The sequence below is a fragment of the Octopus bimaculoides genome, chromosome 1 (assembly GCF_046866305.1).
Source record: "Octopus bimaculoides isolate indiv1 chromosome 1, ASM4686630v1, whole genome shotgun sequence".
Classification (NCBI taxonomy): Eukaryota; Metazoa; Mollusca; class Cephalopoda; order Octopoda; family Octopodidae; genus Octopus; species Octopus bimaculoides.
The window spans coordinates 63519692-63535537 of record NC_142928.1 but is presented as its reverse complement, the minus strand read 5'-3'; the positions used below and the strand labels follow the sequence as shown (position 1 = coordinate 63535537).

At 37.1% G+C, this 15846-nt stretch overlaps 1 protein-coding gene across 1 annotated transcript in view; it reads right to left on the bottom strand.

Annotated features, from left to right (window-relative positions):
• The window catches only part of LOC106883319 (uncharacterized), a 77711-nt gene that overhangs the window by 49979 nt on the left and 11886 nt on the right, over nucleotides 1-15846 (bottom strand). The window contains exons 2-4 of the mRNA XM_089358401.1: nucleotides 5229-5332; nucleotides 3718-3813; nucleotides 777-918 (exon numbers count right to left, since the gene is read on the bottom strand). Of these exons, the coding sequence (XP_089214527.1) occupies nucleotides 777-918; nucleotides 3718-3813; nucleotides 5229-5332 (342 nt within the window). The remainder of the gene's footprint in view (nucleotides 1-776; nucleotides 919-3717; nucleotides 3814-5228; nucleotides 5333-15846) is intronic.

Here is a 15846-nt window from a genome sequence, read left to right as displayed (position 1 = left end):
TATTCTTAAAGGAACGAAAAATTATCCAGCAACTCGGGCTAATACGAAGGAGCCTGGTAGGTGTAAAAGACTAAATGGCATCTCTTGTCAAGAGTACAGGCGACAGTCAGGTCGCTAATGCTTGTTGTGCACTCCACTGTCGTTATTTGATTGCTTTTATTCTGTGCGCTTGTGAGTAAAGATCAGTTGTGTTTTGCAGGGCTGCTTTATTTTTAGCCTTAACTTAGAAATGGAGAAAGGCATAGTGATAAATATAAAAAAATAAGCCATTTGGGGCTAGAAATATTGCGGGAAAATGTGAAATTCTTTGAGCAGGCATGTGTCTGTATTGAGCCTAAGTGACAAAATCTGTGATAAGCCCAAGTGACACTGATGACCTGAAGTTGCCTCGTGTGTGTGTGTGTGTGTGTGTGTGTGTGTGTGTGTGTGTGTGTGTGTGTGTGTGTGTGTGTGTGTGCGCGCGTGCGTGTGTGCATGTGTGGCAAGCTTCTTTCAGTTTCTGTCTACCAAATCCACTCACAAGACTTTAGTTGGCCCAAGGCTACAGTAGAAGACACTTGTCCAAGGTTAAACACAGTGGGACTGAACCTAGAATCATGTGGTTGGGGAACAAATATCTTACTACACAGACAGATTTTTTTTTTAAATGAGAGAGATTATCATGGCTGGAATCCTTCTAATCATAGATCTGTTTGAGCAGAACTGGCCTGAGTCTAAACAACACCATAAAATGATAAATAACTAAATAAAAAGCTGAAATCCAAAGTGTGTCTTACTTTCCTTGACCTTGTCAAATTTTGCACATTCATTGTCTAAAACGACCATTCCTAGAAGTTCAAAGAGATAATCTTTGTCTTCTGAATTGGCAGTAAATTCTAATACTCCATCAGTAGAAATAATTTTTAACTCGTTACTGTTCTGTAAAAAGAATAAAAAAAGAATGTGAAATATAATAACAATAACAATAACAATAACAATAATAATGATAATAATAATAACGATAATAATAATAACGATAATAATAATAACGATAATAATAATAATGATAATAATAATAATGATAAATGCCCTGATGCAGTACCAGGCAGTGGCTCACATGGCTTCTCATCTTAACTGATTGGAAGTGTTATCATCTACATTGTTTTGTCTTGGTATAAAAGATGGGTTACAGCAAATATTCTGCTCAATACCACATATTTGCTTGTCAGTTGTTTGACCTTAACCAGTTGAGCATGTCCCTTAGTGGCTGATGATATGTGCATCTCTGATCATGAGCAGATAAAGTGGGGGGGGGGCATCATAATCATGTGTTGAGAGGAATTCTTTGAGGTTTGGATAATTCACCTTTGGAAACATGGGTATTTCGTTTGACATCCTCAAACGACCTTTATTCAAGGACCTTTTGAGTGGGATGGATTACTCGACCTGAAGAAAATTCTAACTGGGCCCCACCTGTGAGGTCATGTGCTGTTTATCTTGATATGAGATCACCATGTCGCGCACATATGGTTGAGATGCATGCGCCTGGTGTACCCTTATCAGACGGGTAGTCATGATGGATATAATGGGCTTCGTATATTTTACCCCAGTGTCATTTTGATGGCATGCACTGCTCTCTCACTCAATAATAATAATAATAATAATAATAATAATAATAATAATAATCCTTTCTACTACAGGTACAAGGCTGAAATTTGGGGGGAGAGAGTTAAGTTGATTACATTGATCCTCCAGTACTCAACTGGTACTTAATTTATCGACCCCAAAAAGATGAAAGATAAAGCCAATCCCAGCAGCATTTGAACTCAGAATGTGAAGACAGATGAAATACCGTTAGGCATTTCCCCTGGCATGCTAATGATTCTGCTAGCTGGCTCCCTTAATGATAATAATCCTTTCTACTATAGGCATAAGACCTGAAACTTGGGGGATGGGGAGGGGCAAGTAGATTTCATTGATCCCAGTGTGTAACTCGTATTTATTTCATTGACTCTAAAAGAATGAATGGTAAACTTGACTTCAGAGGAATTTTAACACAGAACACAAAGACAGACAAAATGCTGCTAAGCATTTTGCCCTCTGGCATACTAACAATTCTGCCAGTTTGCTGCTTTCATAATAATAATAATAATAATAATAATAATAATAATAATCAATAATAAATCTCTGAGCAAGGTATAAACAGTAGCTGCATGACACCATGAAGTATATTTGCCACCTAAATGTAACTAACCCTTAAGGGTTGATGCTACTGTAGCTTGTAGCCCCAGGAAGACATCTCTTCCAGCTGGCTATTGACACACTATCTGTGCCCTATCAGTATTTGCAAAGGGAAGTCATCGTTCCCATCTCCAGCCTGATGTGATACACACGGACCCAAGTTTCTGGGTATTTACCCGTCATCAGCATGTGACAATCACCGGTTGGCGATGGGAAATGGTTCTCAATGCAAGTATATATATCCTTTTCCCAGTGACGAAAAGTTACTAATAATAATAATAATAATAATAATAATTTTGTTGTGTCTGGGGAGAGTCATTCTCTTTTAGTGCCTTATTATTTAACACACCAGTAAAGTTTCCACTTGTCTACTTATTTATTTTTCCTAAAATTTTCATTGCATCTTGCAACCTTTTCAATAGTAAATGAGTGGAAACTTTATCGGTGAGTTTGTTAAATAATAAGTCACTAAAAGAGAATGACTCTCCCCTGACACAACAAAATATGCTTCAACACACCAACTCACATAAAGAATCTTGCAAACCAAATCCCAAAACGAAATAATAATAAAAATAATAATATTCTATTATAGGCACAAGGCAAATAATAGCCCTGAAATTTTTAATTTAACAGAATTATGGAAGCAAAAATCTAAGATTTTTATTTTTTAGCAATGCCATTTCATGATTACAATTATTTACATGATTAGCAATGCTCTCTATCTGCTGCTGGTTGTGATAGGTAGTGTCCAAAGATCATCACAATTTTTCCTGCCAGAAATAATCATAATTTACAGAGTAGACAATTTAGCCTAAGAGACTTGCTGGTTGCATGGTCAGCCATCACCCAGCATTCCTTGTAACTCAGATCCTATCTCTCACAACATTCTGCATTTGCAAGGGAAACTCAAAATTAAATTGTTGAAGCAGGCGTTGTAGAAAAATCTCACCGTTTTCATCTTGTCTCCAAGGAGCTTAAAGTAGTGTCAGAAACACTACACAGGTTTTGGATTCATAACCCACATATCTATCCCAGTCCTGTAGAATATGTATGGTGTCTTTCTAGCCCAATTGTATCTCTGCCACCAAAGGCACAATGTATGGCTTTTGCTTTGTTGCTTTCAGAATGTTTCCCTTATCTTTGACAGCACAGTCTTTGTGTTTGGCATTAAAGCAATGAAACCTATCCTTGCAACTGGCATGTCTGTATCATTTCTATCTCTAAAAGCTCCTTCTATGTTCCAAACCAGTTCCCCTCACACTCTATTATATTCTGTAGCTAGTTCCTTGGCAAAAACCTCATTTAATCCTAATGTTTCTTTTACATATTTGAAATGACACATTAAGCTCCCATATTAAGAAACAAAAATATCTTGAAAGCATAAGGTTACAAATGAGATGCTTATAAATATTGAAGTTATCAAATTGAGAGACAACCAAGACAAATTCGGGTGAATAAACCTTAACAAATTAAAGGATTTAGTTGATTTGGACATACCGCCTCATTGTAGAATTCTTTGATGCATCGGAATGGAATTTTCCACTTTGTTCTGCATTTTATTATGACATGAATAACAGAAACAGCAAAATCAATCTGAAAAAGGAAAGAAATATTTTGCTCAAATGTCACTGGATGGTGTTGAGGATGATGATAATAATTACAGAGTGGGAGCACTAAGCAGTGATGTGTATAAATGTAATGTAATTACAATTTGAAATATGCTTCTAGCATGTTTGGACTCGTAAATAAGCCATTCACTGTTTTGTCATGGAGAAACTTTCTCGCTGTAGACAAATGTTAATACACCTATATCAGTAAGCAGTGCTACCTATCTAGACTGAGATTCATGCATTTCAGAATAGTTATCTCCTCTTCAGTTACAGACACTAGGCTGCGTGACTGATTAGCGCTATGCAGTGGCTCACCGTAAGCAAATTATGTAGAGGAAGCACTAAGCAATGATGTGTAATGTTGAGGGTAGTTAGATGAAGATACTGATAATGATGATGATGACAATGATGTGTCATCGATGACAGTAACTCTCATGTTAATGGTGAGTGATGAGAGTATTAAAGGAGCACTCCGTCGGTTATGACGACAAGGATCCCAGCTGATACGATCAACGGAACAACCTGCTCGTGAAATTAACGTGCAAGTGACTGAACAATCCACAGACACGTGTACCCCTAACATAGTTCTCGGGGAGACTCAGTGTGACAAGGCCGGCCCTTTGAAATACAGGTACTACTCATTTTTGCCAGCTGAGTGGACTGGAGCAACATGAAATAAAGTGTCTTGCTCAAGGACACAACACGTCGCCGGGAATCGAACTCACGACCTTACGATCGTGAGCAGAATGCCCTAACCACTAAGCCATGCTCCTTCTTTGAGAGTATTATAATAGAGTGGTAGGGCAGGTCGATGGTGGTGTGCATCATGCAAAGAAAGACATAGGGACACTAGATCCATAAATTTGATTCCCGTTTACCAAGAGCTAATTCCTTTCTTTGTCACATAGAAATCAATTAGGCTTATCTCTTACAGAAGAGAAGTAAATCTACTTGCAGAAAATTAGGTCTGACATAGATTTTCCTCTTTTTGGCTTTTTGCTGAGAATTTCAAGAAACTGAGCGTAATAATAACTTAGGTGCACTCCAGTTTAGCGGTAACCTTGTGTAATTACAGGATCTCTTTGGGTAATTTTGAGGCTGGCATCCTCTTTTTAGACACCGAAACTATTGGGGTTAATGTTCTTTGATGATGGGTCTGATTCTTATAAATTCTTGTTCATTCTTGAAAGTACATTGTTGTTTGCAATAATTAGAAGTCCTGGGTTGTTTTTATGAAATCTTTCAAGCCAACATATATTGATATAATCGTGTCTTGCATCCATGGGGTAACTTTAATTAATGATGATGGTGAAGAGGAAGAGCAGGATCAGGAGGAGGAGATATAGAAGAAGGGGAAGGGTAGGAGAGAAAGGATGAGGAGGAGGATTTCAAACTCACCTGCATACAACACATTGTGCCTGGCTGACTAAAACCATTCTGGTATAGAATAATGGCAAAATTGTAAATTTCTTCAGAATTGAATATATCTGGAGATTTTGTTTCTTTCTGCAAAAGAAGTAAAAAAATATCATTGTCATCATCATCAACAGCAGCAGCACCACCACCACCACTACTACCAACACCACCACCTTTAATTTAATTTTCTTAAGCTATTATGGTATTTGATCAGCTTTTGTTCTTTTATGCTGCTTTGTTTTTTTAATAGGTTCTATCAGGGACAAGCCTTTAAATTTTTAAAGGCCTCTAAAAAGGCATGTGGGTTTAATGGGTGGGGTATTTGACTTTCAAACATAAGGTCATCAGTTTGATTCCAGGCAGCATATTGTGTCCTTAAACAAGACACTTTATTTCTCATTACTACAGTCCATTCAGCTGGCAAAAATGGGTTGTACCTGTATTTGAAGGGTCCAGCCTTGTCACATCCTGTGTCAGGCTGAATTTCCCTGAGAACAACGTTAAAGGTAAGTGTATCTGTGGAGTGCTCAGCCACTTGCACGCTAACTTCTTGGGTAGGCTGTTCTTCTGGTGAAGTCAACTGGAACACTCGTAATTGACAGAGAGCCAGACCAAGACCAGCAGGAAGAAGGAAGGAAGTTTGATCATAGAGCTTCTCAGATATGGCTGAATTGAAGGCTAAAAGCAAATGTACATGAGAAGATTAGACAGCAGAGTAAACTCATCAGGTCCCGACTGCCACATTACATCCCGCTACATGTCAAGGTATGTATTTTTGGTGTTTATTTTTTTTTTCTTTTGTATAAGGCACAGGCATGGTTGTGTGGTTAAGAAGCTAGCTTTGCAATCATATGGTTTCAGGTTCAATCCCATTGGGCAGTATCTTGGGCAAACACCTATGTATGTTTGTATGTATGTGTAAATGTGTGTATATATCTATCCATCTCCATATCATTGCTGGTATTAATTTGTTTACGTCCTTACAACTTGGCTGTTTGGCAAAAGGGAATGGTAGAATAAGTACCAGACTTAAAAAATAAAGAACTGGAGTTAATTTGTTTGACTAGACCTATCAAGGCAGTGCCTCAGCATGGTCACAATCCAATGACTGAAACAAGCAAGAGCTAAAAGATTGCTTAATATAGAGTCATCTTTTCACCTGACTATGTGCAGACTGCTGTCTTCTCATTAGCTATTTGACAAACCTAAATATTGGCTGTGTATGTAAAAACATTCTGTTTTTCTTTGGCACTTGAAATAAACACTGAAAACCATATTGAACCAATACTACATGTTTGTCTTTCATAAAAAAAATCAAATAAAGCAAGTGTCTCTAGTTCTTTGACAACTACCTCAGCCAGTGAATGGACTTCTATATGGTTATTTAACCTGCTGAAAGTAGTAGTCAATCTCTCTCAAATCACACACCACTCTTTAGAATTAAAAAAAAAAGGACACATTGAATGATCAGATAAAATTCATCTGATGAAAAAGATGAAATACTTTTAATAGTAGATTTGTTAAGTGAAAGCTGACCTGAATTTAAACAGCAATAACCAGCTAATTACGTGTAATAGTTTTCTGTTATAGTGGGGGTAACTGAAACTATGTAAATACCAAGTTGAGTCATAAGTTGTTTTTTTTATATTTTAAATTTTAATTAGTAGTTCAAACAAATTACATATGAAAAGCATTTATTCATCAAAATATATCCCATCATATTCTATTGTCTGTTGCCATCATTGTGTCAGAATCTCAATTCCACCCTTATACCCTTTGGTTGGTTTAGAGGCAAAAAACTTTCCGCACCCATTTTCAACCTCATCCACATTGTTGAACTTCCATCTATGCAGGAAGTGAGCCCTGATTCAGAAAAGGAGGTAATTTGATGGTGCAAGATCTGGACTATCGACAGGGTGAGGCAGTACTTCCAGCCCCTCAAGTTTGATTCTGGTCACATTGACAGCATGTGCTAGTGCATTATCATCCTGCAGGAGTGTGTATCTTCAACTGACCAATGCCAGGTAGCTGGCTATCAAAGCATCATATACTCATTGCAGTCATTGAGCATAAAAGACAGCATTCATGGTATGACCACCTGGGACAAGCTCAAAGTGTAACGCCTCCTTGAAATTCTACCAAACACACATGACCTCCTCTTCAAACTGCCCTTGTTTGACAACAGGTTCTGAAGCCTGAATGGAATGAAGTTACTGATTTCTCTTATTAGGATTACTAAAACAGGTCCATTTTTCATCCATAGTTACAATTTGAAGCCAGAAATGAACATCTTAAGGATTTGCCAACAACTGTTTGCTAATGTTCATAAGCCATTGAGCCTGGTCATTGGTCAGTTCATGAGGAGCTTCTCAATAGCTTCTGTTCACAAGACCAAGATTATGTAGGTGTTGATTGATGGTGCTTTTAGCTTGTGCTTTGCTGTTGTTTAACCATTTCAAGCAAGGTCTCATCTTCCACAACAGAAGGTCTTCCTAACCTTAGTTTGTCTTCAAGGCTAGTGTCACCTTCAGTGAAATGTCTGAAGCAGTTTGGTGCCACACATTCATTGACAGTCAATAATTTCTTTTGCCGCTATCCTAGTACTCTTTTTTTCTACAAGTAGAGTAAAATGGTTCTAATTGTAATTTTTCCACTACTCATGGAGTAAAATGGACTTAACAGAACAGGAGGATACACATGGGATGGAAAAGTCACTGAAGAGGTCTGTTATGTGACAAATGATTTCCAGACAGTGGACATAAGATAAAATAAGAACAATAATAAATGAGTGTAGAACAAATATATAGCACATGTGTTTATTTGGTAAGGAAAAAAAAGAAAAATGACCCTCCCAAAATATAACAAAAGAAGAAAAAATTGATGATTATATATGTGAAAATAAAGAAATCAATCAGTGAACAAGTTGTATGAAATTAATTATATAACACAGAAATACAAGTTGTCAAGAATCACCAGTGAAAATCCGAAGGAAGAAACTTTTGACTCAATCTAGTACATGAAATAAGCTCAAGTAACAGTTTGGATGAAATAAATAAATGCGAATAAAACAAGAAGTATAAATAGTGAGGAAGTAAACGGTTGAAGATTGGTGGACAAAGTGTTGAATAATCATGGATAAGTGGAGACAAATACAAGTAATCTATAGCTAAATCTGCATCTAAAAATCAGTTGTTGTCAAGTTCCAAATAAACCCTGATCAAGTTGGTTAAATGATGATGCAGAATCCATGAATCTATTCATGGACTCAGGAATGGCTGGGTAGTTAAGAAGTTCACTTTACAATCACATACTTTTAGGTTTAATCCAACAGCATGGATCACAGGCAAATGAGTTCTATCACAACCTTAGGTCAACCAAACTCTTGTGAGTAAAATTTTGTTCAACAGAAAATGTTTTGTAGCCTGTCAGAGGGACCATTATTTTCTTTAGTTATGGACTTAATTCATCTTTCAGTTTAAAACGACCATTCTATTAAAGGCCTCCGGTATGTTTGAATTCTGTTACACTGCAAGAATTCAAGCCAGGCCTCTAGTTTGGGAATAACTCCTCCACTTTCTTTCACCAATCTCAGAGGCCTTGAAAAGATTCAAGGATATGCTGCCCATTCTCCTCTGACTAAACAATTTTTTTTTTAAATGCCTTAAAAAAATGCCCAAGTTTTGTTTAGTTTTAGAGAACCAACCAAGCTGCATATTCTTACAGAAGGGAAAAAAGAAAGCCAGCAAACAAAAGCAAATCTTCACAAGAAAGTAACTGGTTTCTTCTATTAAAAATAAATAACTGAATAAAAATAAAATGTAAAAAAACAAACACCTAAAGGTATCAGGATAGATTACTGGTATAAATCTTACTCTTAATTTTACGGTGATAGGGAAAATATGTAATCTAGTTCAACAAAGTCAGTCAGTAACTTTAATACAACAGGTATGCCCAATCACAACTGACTTGGTGAACTGGCAGAATTGTTAGCACATCGGGCAAAATGCTTTGCGGTATTTCATCCGTCTTCACATTCTGAGTTCAAATTCCACCAAGATCAACTTTGCCTTTCATCCTTTCGGGGGTCGATAAAATTAGTACCCGTTACCCACTGGGGATCAATGTAATCAACTTTATCCCTTCCCCCAAATTTGAGGCCTTATGCTTCCAGTAGAAAGGATGATGATGACAACAACAATGATGATTAAACTGCATTGAATTATCTGGTTAGTAATAAAAAAAAATTCCAGCACCGAAATACAGCACACAGTTATGTTATGCCTGTAACTTCAACAAAGGCAATCATTCAAAGATGTTGGAAGCAAGTAAAGCACTAAGTGTAAATATTGATTAGAGCTATAGGATCATATTTACTTAGCAGAACATGGCTTTGATGCTTATATTGCTTTGATCAGTCAACAGTAATTTTCTACAGAAAGAAACAGAAAAAGCTTTCTGACAGGTTATAATTTGCATAATTAGAAAAAAAAAAAAAAATGAACTAAGGGAAATAACTAAAATAGATCAATGGTATGAATTTAGATGAATTAGGACATTCATGGTTGGTGTTAGGAAGGGCATCCAGCTGTAGAAGCCTTGCCAGATCAGACTGGTGCCTGATGCAGCCTCCTGGCTTGCCAGTCCTCAGTCAAACCATCCAACCCATGCCAGCATTGAAAACGGACGTTAAAACGACGATGATGATCTGTGTGTGTGTCTTTGTGTCTGTGTTTGTCCCTCTATCACCACTTGACAATCCAGTGCTAGTGTATTCATATCCCTGTAACTTAACAGTTCAGCAAAAGAGATTAATAAAATACATATCAGACTTTTAAAAAAATACAAGTACTGGGGTCGATCCATTCAACTAAAAATTCAAGGTGGTGCCCCAGCATGGCCACAGTCTAATAAGTGAAATGAGTAAAACAATAATTGATAATGACTGAGAGGAAAAGGGAGATAATCTCATAAAATTAATTTATACGCTGTAAGAATAATCCAACGTTTGCTGGCAAAAAAAACAGCGAGGGACTTGTGTCAATTATATTAGACCTCATCAGCTAATTATATTCATCATCATCATCGTTTAACGTCCGCTTTTCATGCTAGCATGGGTTGGACGATTTGACTGAGGACTGGTGAAACCGGATGGCAACACCAGGCTCCAATCTGATTTGGCAGAGTTTCTACAGCTGGATGCCCTTCCTAACGCCAACCACAGTCAGGCGGTACTGGCAACAGCCACGCTCAAAATGGTGTATTTTATGTGCCACCCACACAAGAGCCAGTCCAGGGGCACTGGCAACGATCTCGCTCGAAAATCCTACAAAGGCCAGTCAGGCAGTACTGGCAACGGCCACTACTTAAATTATAACTGTCCAAAAACCTTGGCTACTCATTTTTTATAAGTGAAACAACTGTGAGCTGATCAAAGTGCATGTGATTAGATTATGCTATGTTGATGAGGTAGAGTAAGACTTAAATATGTTTGTAGCTGTCTTCCTTGCCAGACAACAAGGATCAGATTTTCCCATAAACATTCTATTCTTTTATTCTTTTACTTGTTTCAGTCATTTGTCCGTGACCATGCTGGAGCACCGCATTTAGTCGAACAAATTGACTCCAGGACATATTCTTTGTAAGCCTAGTACTTATTCTATCGATCTCTTTTTGACAAACCGCTAAGTGATAGGGAAGTAAACACACCAACATCGGTTGTCAAGCGATGCTGGAGGGACAAACACAGACACAAATAACAAACACACACACACACACACATACACGATGGGCTTCTTTCAGTTTCCATCTACCAAATCCCCTCACAAGGCTATAGTAGAAGACACTTGTCCAAGGTGTCACGCAGTGCGACTTAACCTAGAACCATGTGGTTGGTAAGCAAGCTACTTACCACACAGCCACTCCTGTACCAACGTAAATTTATTTTGTGAAATGTTTTACATATATACCTGAGAGAATATGAATGTATTGCCACATGAAGGCAAATGAATGCATGAAAGAGGATGTGTATTTTATGAAAAATTTCTTTGCATGTAAGAGATAGAAAGGGGGAGACAGAAAGAGTCAGAGTACAAAAGAGAGTATGTATAGTTATACGTATGTGAATATGAATATAAGAAAGTAATAGAGAGTGAAAGAGAGAAATGGTATATGAAGTGTGTATAAGAAAATATTAGTTGGTGTAGGTATTAAGGATATATGCATCAGTGCCTATGAATAAGTGGACATAGTTGTGTGTTAAAACTTAGTGCACATCCGTCTAAGTATAAATAAATTTAGAAGAAACATTGACTGAATGTGCACATGTATGTACATGTATATACATATATGTATAAATAATTACTGGAAGTTAATTATATGGCCAATCACAGAGTGCTTCTTTTTCAGATATATGATCTACTGACATCATATATATATATATATAACACTTTGTATATATATAACACTTATCTAGATCTATACTATATATAAAACAGAGGTGTGTGTGTAATCGCTTTTCACGTGAAAACGGCTTCACTATTTACTTCCATACTTGTGATACATAAATAATTTGACCTCGGATAAATCTTAGGCTCTTCATTTGATTTTTTTTTATCTCTAATTAAAAATAAATAATATTGCTTTATATTTAAGATTCACTTCTTTAAAAAGGTTTCTCAATGTCAACTTCCGGTACGGACGTGAAAAAACGGCGACGTCTCTCACCCTCTACTACGATCAATTACTGAAACACATATTTACGAAGTTCATAAATTTCAATATTCCGTACAAGATAGTTTTTAACGTGCTTTTATTTATACGATTTTGGGGCGTTCAATGTTCATTTCATATATTCTTTCTCTCTCTCTCATTCACACACTCCAGGTTTGATTTCGTTCTGAACTCGCACACTTCGTTAATTTCCGTAAATAAATTTTCTATTATTTATTTTTTTTGGCACATGTGTGTTTCTGTATGTGTGTGAGTGAAGGGGTGTGTTGTGATGTCTACGTACATACATAAATACATATGCATACATCTTTTCTGTGTGTATATCTGCACGTGTGTGTGAGAGAGACAGACAGAGAGATGTTTCAGTGACACTCTCTCTCTCTCTCACACACATACGTACAAGAAATGTATGACTATTTATGTATGTACGTATAATTGTCGACACACCCCTTCACTGGCTCTGTCTGTTTGTCTCTCTCTCTCACACACACCGCGCACACACACGTGTGTCTTTGTAAATATGTTTGTATATATTTATGTGTGTGTGTTTGTAAGAGACAGAGTGTGAGTGAGTCAAGGGGTGTGTTGTCATATGCATCCATCATTTTTGGATGTATGTATGCGTGTGTATGTGTGTGAGACAGAGTGAGAGAGCGGTGTATATGTAGTACTAGCAGAGGCACCCGGCGATGCTCGGGAATGAAATTGTTGCTTATATACTTGAAGAAAAAAAGGCAAAATATGCTGTATAGAAATTTGAGAGGACATTCTGTAGATGGACTCTCAGATGAATGATGGCTGGGCGCCTCTCATGAATGGGAAAAATTGAAGATGTGCCAAAAAGCCTCATTGGTACTTGGAAACTTTTACGAAAATTAAAATTGGGATTAAATGAAAAAAATGATTTACGTAAATATCCTCACAAGAGTAATTGAAATAAATGGCAATTATGGAACCCCCCACGCACGCGCGCATACACACGTGAGTCTATGTAAATATGTTTGTATACATTTATGTATGTGTGTGTTTGTAAGAGACAGAGTGTGAGTGAGAGAGAGAGGTTTGTTGTCATGTATACGTACATGCATAAATATACATACATCTTTGGATGTATGCATATGACAACACAGCTCTTGACTCACTCGCACTCTGTCTCTTACAAACACGCACGCGCGCGCATACACACGTGTGTCTTTGTAAATATGTTTGTATACATTTATGTACGTGTGTGTTTGTAAGAGACAGAGTGAGAGAGCGGTGTGTATTTAGTATTTACTCTCTCTCTCTCATACACACACACTCACACACAAAATAGAGAGTGAAGTTTTTTGCCGTTGTTACGTCAATACCGGAAGTTGACATTGAGGAACCTTTTTAAAGAAGTGAATCTTAAATATAAAGCAATATTATTTATTTTTAATTAGAGATTTAAAAAAATCAAATGAAGAGCCTAACATTTATCCGAGGTCAAATTATTCACGCATCACAAGTATGGAAGCATTTGGTGAAGTCGATTACACACACATCTCTGTTTTATATATAGTATAGATTTACTCTCTCTCTCTCTCTCATACACACACACACACACACACACACAAAGATGTATGCATATTTATGCATGTACGTATAGATGACAACAAACCTCTCTCTCTCACTCTCTCTCTCTCTGTCACACACACACACACACACACTTCCATTTCATCTGATGTGTGATACTCTGTGTGTGTGCGTGCGCGTGCGTGTGTGCTTTCGTGCGTGCGTGAGGGGTTCCACAATCGCAATTTATTTCAATTACTCTTGTGAGGATATTCACGTAAATCATTTTTTTCATTTAAGCCACATTTTAATTTTCGTAAAAGTTTCCAAGTTCAATTTTCCAATTCATGAGAGGTGCCCAGTCATCATTCATCTGAAAGTCCATCTACAGAATGTCCTCAGATTTCTATACAGCATATTTTGCTTTTTTCCTTCCAGTATATAAGCAACAATTTCATTCCCGGGCAACGCTGGGTTGCTCTGCTAGTATATATATATATATATATATATATATATATATATATATATAACACTTATATATATATATATATATATATATATATATATATATATATACACACACATATATATATATATATATATACATATATATATATATAACACATATATATATATATATATATATATATATATATATATATACATATATATATATATACACACACATATATATATATATATATATATATATATATATATATATATATATACACACATACATACAGGGGTTGGACAAAATAATGGAAACACCATAAAATTTCAAAAAAATTAATTTTAATATGGGGTAGGACATTTGGCAGTAATTACACCTTGAATTCTATGAGATATAGACTCGAACAAAGTTTGAATTGTTTCCAAAGGAATTTTTGTCCATTCTTCAGCTAAAACACTCTCCAGTTCTTGTAGTGATGATGGTGGAGGATATCGACTCCTTACTTGTTTTTCTAAAATGCACCATAAATGTTCAATAATATTGAGATCTGGTGTCTGTGGTGGCCAGATAAGATGTCCAGCTTCACTAGAATGTTCCTCGCACGATTTGGTAACAACTTTAGCTGCGTGAATTGGTGCATTATCATCCTTAAAGACTGTGTTTCCCTCCAGAAACAGTTCTGCAAACATAGGATGAATTTAATCAGATAAAATGCTTAAATAGTCATGACTATTAATTCTGCTATGAAGGGAAACCATTGGGCTGGCAGATTTCCAAGATATAGCCCCACTAGATCATCACAGATCCTCCTCCATTTCTAACAGTTGGAAGAAGGCAGTCTGGGTCAAATGCTTCTTTTGGCTGTCTCCACATGGCTGGTAGTTGGAAATAAGGTAATGGATTACTCATCCGAGAAAATAGCATAGTTTTTGAAAGTAGTGGTTTTCTGATTGCAACGCTCCCATGAAATCTGGCTTTGTGCAGCTCCCGGCGAAAAGTTTTTGTGCAAACTGGGTTCTTGAGGTGGTCATTATGCTCTGCAGTAATTTTGGGAGCTGTACTTTTGTGATCCTTTCTAACAATTCACGTAAGAGCCCGACGGTCCCTATCTGAAAGTTTTGGTTTTTTTCCAGAGTTTTGTTTTGACGAGGAGGACTTTCTCTTTTTCTCAAAGGCTGTCATTACTTTCAAGACAGTATTTCTTGATACACTAAACAGTTCAACTGTTTTCATTATGCTAGCACCTACCATACAAGTACCAACAATTTGACTTCTTTGAAAGTCCACTCCGAGAGTGTAGTGGGTGCTTTTACGTGCCACTGGCACAAGGGCCAGTCAGGCAGTTCTGGCAATGACCATGCTCAAAGGTGTTTTTACGTGCTACCTGCATGGGAGCCAGTCCAGCAGCACTGGCAATGACCATGCTCGAATGTTGTTTTTCACGTGCCACCGGCACATATGCTGGTAAAGTGACGCTGGCAATGATCACACTCGAATGGTGCTTTTCATGTGTCACTGGCATGGGCCCTGGCAACGATCATGCTCTGATGTACTTTTAACATTCCACTGCCACGAGTGCCAATCAGGCAGTACTGTCATTGGCCACATCAACGATTTTGGTTTGTTTACACTTGCCTCAATAGGTCTTTGCAAGCAAAGTTCATTGTCCAATGAATGAGGGGTACACATAAGTGGGCCGGTTACACCCTACGTTTGGATGTGCTTTTAACATTCCACTGGCACAACTGACAATCAGGCGATACTCTCATCGGCTACGTCAGCGATTTCGATTTTGATTTCACTTGCCTCAATAGGTCTTTGCAAGCAAAGTTTATTGTCCAATGAATGAGGGGTATTCATAAGTGGGCTGGTTACACCCAC